The following is a 7,461-nucleotide window of genomic DNA, read 5'->3' as shown; positions in this document are numbered from 1 at the left end:
TTTTAGGTTTTAATTCTAAGTACACTAAAAACAAATAGTTATTATTTTAAATAAAATAAAATTAATTAGCGATTTTATTTAACATTTTATTAAAGTACTTCTTCTATATTGACGTTTATTTGCAATATATCTTTAAGTTAAAACTTATTTATCTATTTATTCACTTTTGTAGTTTATTTTACATTATATTTAGTTTTATCCTCATTCTTTGTAATTGTTTCCATTTTATTATTTATTTCATTTCATCCTTTTATAACTGAATTATTGTGTTTGTTTATGCTTTTATCTTTCTCCATTATTAAAGAAAAGGTTCTTCAGGTGTGTTAGGGTTCTCAGCTCTCTGAAAGGTTCTCTGTAGAACCTGGAGCTTGATCTCGCGCTGCGCTCGTGCTGCCCTCTGGTGGCGGAATGCGCGAGCTACATGTTTCAGCACCGTGACTGCACTTACACAAATTATTAATAATAATAATAATATTACTACTACTACTACTACTAATAATAATAATAATAATAAAAGAAGAAGAAGAAGAATCACCCGCACTTTATCCTCCTGATTGGTCGAGAGGTAAAAGGTGAAGCTTCACTTCACTCTGTGATTCTTGAACTCCCTTGTAGCTGAATCTTGTAGCTAAAACTTATTTTATAACATTTCAGAAAAGCATCAACATAAATCTGGAGATTTTCTTTTTATAAATCTCCAGAGACTGTTTATTTATATTGGGTGAGTCTTACGCCGATCAGCCACAGCATTAAAACCACTGACAGGTGAAGTGAATAACTGATTATCTCGTTACAATGGCAATGTCGAGGGGTGAGATATATTAACAGCAAGTGAACAGTCAGTTCTCAAAGTTGATGTGTTGGAAGCAGGAAAAATGGGCAAGCGTAAGGATCTGAGTGACTTTGACAAGGGCCAGATTGTGATGGCTAGACGACTGGGTCAGAGCATCTCCAGAACAGCAGGTCTTGTGGGGTGTTCCTGGTGTGCAGTGGTTAGTATCTACCAAAAGTGGAACAAGGAAGGACAACCGGTGAACCAGCGACAGGGTCATGGGCTCCCAAGGCTCACTGATGCACATGGGGAGTGAAGGCTCGTCCGTCTGGTCTGATCCCAGAGAAGAGCTTTTGTAGCACAAACTGCTGAAAAGTTCAAGCTGCTCTGATAGAAAGGAGTCAGAACACACAGTGCAGTGCAGCTTGCTGCGTATGGAGCTGCGTAGCTGCAGAGCGGTCAGAGAGCCCATGCTGACCCTGTCCACCACCCAAAGCTCCTACAATGGACACGTGAGCATCAGAACTGGACCACGGAGCAATGGAAGAAGGTGGCCTGGTCTGATGAATCACGTTTTCTTTTACATCATGTGGAAGGCCGGGTGCGTGTGTGTGTGTGTCGCTTACCTGGGGAAGAGATGGCACCAGGATGCACTATGGGAAGAAGGCGAGCTGGTGGAGGCAGTGTGATGCTCTGGGCAAAGTTCTGCTGGGAAACCTCGGGTCCTGGCATTCATGTGGATGTTACACTTACACACATACCACCTACCTAAACATTGTTGCAGACCAAATACACCCCTTCATGGCAATTGTATTCCCTAATGGCAGTGGCCTCTTTCAGCAGGTTAATGCTCCCTGACACACTGCAAACATTGTTCAGGAATGGTTTGAGGAACATGACAAAGAGTTCAAAATGTTGACTTTGCCTCCAAACTCCCCAGATCTCAGTCTGATCATCTTTATGCCAGATACTAGACCTTCAGAGGTCTTGTGGAGTCCATGCCTCGACAGATCACAGCTGTTTTGGCAGCACAAGAAGGACCTGCACATTACCAGGGAGGTGGTTTTAATGTTACAGCTGATCAGTGTATATGCAAAACATCTGTGCTTTTATTGTTTATCATATTTTTTATTTTATTGTTTAAGTATTTTAATTTATTATGGAAATGTGTTGTTCAGTCTCATTAATATATGTACACATGATCAGTTTTAGAGTTAGTCTAGATTCATTTCATATCCATAAATGTCATGTCTTGGGTAAGATGCTGTGGTTTATTACTTTTAAAAGAGAGATGAAATATTACACTGAGATAGTTTGATCCTGATATTACAACTATAATTTAAATTTATATTAAGTGTGTATTAAATAAATGTGCTAATTATTATACATCATATTAAATAAATAATTAGTAAAATATATGAAAGCTGGTTGGTATTTGTTTGTACAGCAGTGTGAAAGCAGAGTAAATGCCTTAACATCACATTCAGTGTGATTGGATTCAGCAGACAAGCTTCTGACGCTGACTGAGTGTTTTGCTTGGGAATGTAATATTATAATCACAGTAAAACAGTTATAACACAGAGACACAGAGACGTCCAGCTGATGCTCTTTACTGATTTATTGACTTTACAGACAGAAATGAAGCTGGGAGAGTTTTCAGACAGGATTGCTTCATTACTTTTAATTTTTCTTGGTGGATTTCCACACCACAATGCCATCATTCTCGACAACCAGAATGCCGTTGTTACCCAGAGTCAAACGGCACCTTTTGACACTCGAGCAGTTGGTGTTGGTGGCCCACACGGGTTTGTCTGGTGTGTACATGACGAGGTTGCAGTCTTCTTGCATGATCAGCCGTTGGGCGCTGGTATTGCCATACGTGTCAGATGCCCACAGAGGTCTCCAGCCGTAGACCACGAAGTTCCCATCCTCCTGAAACGACACATGAGAGATCAGAGTTTGGGAAATGGTGGTTGAGATTAAAACCAAAGAGATAAATGTAATTTTTCAAATAGCAAATGAAGAAAAAAATGTTTTTGGTTTTAATTCTACCTGAAAGATTGCCTTGTACTCTTGGTTGTTGGATAACAGGAAGTCTCCCTTATGGAGCTCATCGTTCATGGACAAGAAATTCCTGCTCATGGTTCTGAATAGCAAAGTCAGATTTTAAAAAGTCTGCCTCAGGCTTAGAGTAAATGTTTAATGCGGAACAATAATAAGAACACTGGATAAGAATTAGTGCACAAGCGGATCTGAAGATATCAGACTTTTCTCCCAGCTAATAAGTAAAGAATAAAACACTTGGGGCATGCTGTAATCGGAAAATAATCCATGACAGGGTAGTGTGATGTGTTGTTACTTTCCAAAGTTGATTATTTTCCTATAACAGCATGTCCACAAGTGTTTTATTTCTCTTACACCACAGCAATTTACTGTGAACGACATACTCTAAAAAACATGAATTTTTTAATCTGTTTGTGCAGAACATGTGAATGAGCTGTTACTAAAGAAACAATGTTATAGAAATGTTGTAGCTGCTGTTATAGAAGATGAATGAACACCTTCTGCGCAACCAGGATCGAACCCAGGATTCAACAGTGCTGTGGGATAAATTGCTTTTTTTTTTGCTTTGGCTTTAAACATTTAAAGAAATAAACCAGGTGCACTTTAGGTACAATTATTAAAAATGAAAATCGTTGCTATTGAAAGTATTGATATTAAATGCATTTCCTTCTAGATTATTAGGTTTAATCAGTTTTACTCACCTGGTCAATGAGAGTAACAGCAGAGAGGAATCAGTGAGACTGGTGATGAGCGATCGTGTGTATGTGTGTATAAATGGACAGAGTGTGGCCCCGTTTATGGCCCTGACTCTGATTGGCTGGGGTCTAATAATATTCCATGGAATATGAGTGAGGTCAGAAGCAGAGCTCTACTGGATCTATGAAGACTTTTTTGGGAATATGTAGGCGAGAAGCCAAGAGTTACAGAATATCAGCTGGTATATTTACACTTTGTGATAAATTTGGACTAATAAATGTGTTGTTCTCCTTTCGGCTGTTCCCCTTAGGGGTCTCTACAGTGGATCCTTGGTCAGCATAATTGATTTGGCACAGTTTGTACACTTGATGCAACCCTCCCCAGTTTTATCCGGGCCTGGGACCGGCACAGAGAGCGCACTCTTGCATGCAACCCCAGTGGCTGTGGCTGGATACCTGGCTGGGAATTGAACCCAGGCCACAGTGGTGAGAGCGCTGTGGCTTAACCACTAGTCCTCCAGGGACCCCAGACTAGTAAATGTGTAAACCAAACTAAACCAAACTAAACTAATAAATAAAAACAAAACAAATAAAATAGACTCCCAAAAAGTAAATAAAATAATAAAATGAAATACTAAAACATAATGATGACATTATCACAGATTTTTAAATGTTTTATTTTATTTATTTATTAATTTTTCCATCTCACCTCACATCCTGCACCCCTGAAATTCCCCACCTCTGATTATGACATCTTGCTATTTTAGGTCACACACCTGGGTGAAAAGGCGTTTGGAGCTGCGGCTGAACAAAGTGTTAAAGTTACTTCTAAGTTGCATTCTAGAAATTCTGAGATTATTAGGAAATAAATTTTAGAACATGGGGGAAACTGGGAATACACCCTGGAAGTAACTAACTGTCATGGGACACCATACACAAACTCCATCCACCTACTGGCATGTTTTTGGGAGGAAACCAGAGAACATGGACGACCCTGTGATAAGGATCAAACCCTGGACCCTGGAGCTGTGAGGCAACAGCACGACCTGCTGCACCACCCTGCTGCTTCATAGCACAGAAACAGTATAGTGCACCTTCACGCAAGATTTAACGTACATAAATGGACTGTAATTAGTTTTTAGGTTAAAGTTTTAAAGATACGTTACATACATATTTATGGGTAGAACATAACTGCTAAAAGTACAGAAGGCTCCACTGTTAATAAAAACAAAATTAATCCTTTGACAAACCCAGGCTTATTTTACAGAGCAATCAATTGTATAGAAATGTTAAAACAAAATAAAAATGTATGCAAGATAACATGTATGAAACAGACAGACTAAGGAGTGGTGAGCAGAAACCACAGGAAGAGCAGAGGAGGGAAAATCAGGTTAGTTTTGTGTGGGAAGGGAATTCTTTTGCGCATTCCATCTGTAAAGAGTCCAGAGGTTTAGTGAAAGGACTGTAAGAAGACCAGTCCCTGAAGATCTAAGAGAATGGGGCTAGTGTGTCAGGGAGGAGAAGTTCAGAGAGAACAGAACGGGGCGAGTCCTTGGAGTGCTTTATAAGTGATGATAAGAACTTGGAATTGGATGTGGGCTGGAAACGGTAGCCAGTGTAGTTCCTGCAGAACAGAAGTGATCTGTGCAGATGGCTTTGTATGTGTGAGTGATCGAGCAGCAGAGTTTTGGATATATTGAAGTTTGTTCAGTTCGTTTGTTGATTTGAGGGCGAGACCTGAGAAAACTGAGTTACAGGAATCAAGATGTGATGCAATGAACTCATGAAACAATTTTTCTCCATCCTGAAAGCTGAGAGAGGGGTGGAGCCAGGCGATATTATGGAAGTGAAAGAAAGTTGATTTGGTTATGTGTAGCTGAAAAGAAACAGTGGAGTCGAGATTTAAATTCATATTAAGTGTGTATTAAATAAATACACTAATTATTATACACCATATTAAATAAATAATTAGTAAAATATATGAAAGCTGGTTGGTATTTGTTTGTACAGCAGTGTGAAAGCAGAGTAAATGCCTTAACATCACATTCAGTGTGATTGGATTCAGCAGACAAGCTTCTGACGCTGACTGAGTGTTTTGCTTGGGAATGTAATATTATAATCACAGTAAAACAGTTATAACACAGAGACACAGAGACGTCCAGCTGATGCTCTTTACTGATTTATTGACTTTACAGACAGAAATGAAGCTGGGAGAGTTTTCAGACAGGATTGCTTCATTACTTTTAATTTTTCTTGGTGGATTTCCACACCACAATGCCATCATTCTCGACAACCAGAATGCCGTTGTTACCCAGAGTCAAACGGCACCTTTTGACACCCGAGCAGCTGGTGTTGGTGGCCCACACGGGTTTGTCTGGTGTGTACATGACGAGGTTGCAGTCGTCTTGCATGATCAGCCGTTGGGCGCTGGTATTGCCATACGTGTCAGATGCCCACAGAGGTCTCCAGCCGTAGACCACGAAGTTCCCATCCTCCTGAAACGACACATGAGAGATCAGAGTTTGGGAAATGGTGGTTGAGATTATATTTCTGCAAAAAAAGTATAAAATGTAATTTTTCAAATAGCAAATGAAGAAAAAAAAAGTTTTTGGTTTTAATTCTACCTGAAAGATTGCCTTGTACTCTTGGTTGTTGGATAACAGGAGGTCTCCCTTATGGAGCTCTTCATTCATGGACAAGAAGTTCCTGCTCATGGTTCTGAATAGCAAAGTCAGCATTATTAAAAAAGTCTATATAAGGTATGTAATAACTCTGAAAAAATGAACACTGGACAAGAATTCATGTACATGCTGACCTGAAGATATCAATCTTTAGATTTTCACTGTTTCTAAATAATTAATGTCACATTTCTAGCTCTCACAGCTAATAAGCAATGAATAAAACACTTGTGGGCATGTTGTAATAGGAAAATAATCCATGATGGGGTGATGCAAATGAAGGTTATTCTTACCACCCGGAAGTTGATTATTTTCCTAAAACAGCTCATCCACAAGTGTTTTCTTTCTCTTATACCAATGTTTTTGCCAATGTTTAAATTTTTTTAGTTCCTGTTCTCGCTTACGTTATAGCAGCTATAAACAGTCGTTCCCTCATCAGCCTCTCTTTATTCTCTGTCTTCAAGTTAATAAGACAAAAAAAAACGCAGGTTGTCATGTTACCAAGAAACCGCAAAGTGTAAAATCCTCTGTCCTGAAGATGTCGGAAAACTTAAAGTTACAGCTTTACCTCTGACTGTTACAAAGTGCTGACACTGGAGACCATATCAGCACCTCTTTTTGTATATATATATATTTTATATAATTATAATCACATCACACTTGTATAATTATTAAAAATTTAGATCATAATTATTAAAAAACATATTTAAAAGGCACTGACATTGCATGTATTTCCTTCCTGATTGTTAGGTTTAATCAGTTTTACTCACCTTCACAATGAGAGCAACAGCAGAGATGAATCAGTGAGCTGCTTTGGGGATTGGTGATGAGTGATGGGGGTTTATATAGACAGAATGAGACAGAGTTTTTAGGGCTCTCATTGGCTGGGGTTTCTTACAGACAGCCCATTTGCAGATCATAATCATCTGACAAAGCGGAAAATTATTGCTTATGGTTTTATGTTCTAATGACTCAATTTAACAGAATAACTAGCAACAGTGGCAAGTTCCCAGTTCTGCTGAGTCAGTACAAGTCACAATTATCAGAATCAGAAAGAGCATTATTGGCAAATGTGTGCTCACACACACAAGGAGTTTGACTTTGTAAGTGAAGCTTTGTGGCCTATAAAGATTTATAGTAGTATAGTAGTAGAACAGAAGTTGCTTTTCAAGTCCCACAAACTTGAAGACAAATAAAATAAATTAGTTGTGAAGAGGTATGAACTAGTAAACAGCTTCTAAACAATTACTAC

At 38.8% G+C, this 7,461-nt stretch overlaps 2 protein-coding genes across 2 annotated transcripts; both read right to left on the bottom strand.

Annotated features, from left to right (window-relative positions):
• Nucleotides 1-2,366: 2,366 nt before the first annotated feature.
• Nucleotides 2,367-3,677, bottom strand: LOC113534665 (B-type lectin plumieribetin-like). The gene is made up of 3 exons (XM_026927617.3): nt 3,538-3,677; nt 2,825-2,918; nt 2,367-2,704 (listed from the first exon to the last, which is right to left on the bottom strand). Exons 2-3 carry the CDS (start codon nt 2,912-2,914, stop codon nt 2,453-2,455), a joined length of 342 nt encoding a protein of 113 aa, XP_026783418.2. The 5' UTR covers nt 2,915-2,918; nt 3,538-3,677; the 3' UTR covers nt 2,367-2,452.
• A 2,020-nt stretch (nt 3,678-5,697) lies between these two features.
• LOC113534658 (B-type lectin plumieribetin-like) lies at nt 5,698-7,057 on the bottom strand. Its single transcript, XM_026927607.2, has 3 exons — nt 6,980-7,057; nt 6,156-6,249; nt 5,698-6,026 (listed from the first exon to the last, which is right to left on the bottom strand). Exons 2-3 carry the CDS (start codon nt 6,243-6,245, stop codon nt 5,775-5,777), a joined length of 342 nt encoding a protein of 113 aa, XP_026783408.1. The 5' UTR covers nt 6,246-6,249; nt 6,980-7,057; the 3' UTR covers nt 5,698-5,774.
• Between the last annotated feature and the right edge of the window lie 404 nt (nt 7,058-7,461).

The sequence above is a fragment of the Pangasianodon hypophthalmus genome, chromosome 6, assembly GCF_027358585.1.
Source record: "Pangasianodon hypophthalmus isolate fPanHyp1 chromosome 6, fPanHyp1.pri, whole genome shotgun sequence".
Taxonomy (NCBI): domain Eukaryota; kingdom Metazoa; phylum Chordata; class Actinopteri; order Siluriformes; family Pangasiidae; genus Pangasianodon; species Pangasianodon hypophthalmus.
The sequence above is the reverse complement of the archived record's forward strand: the minus strand, read 5'-3'. Positions and strand labels throughout refer to the sequence as shown.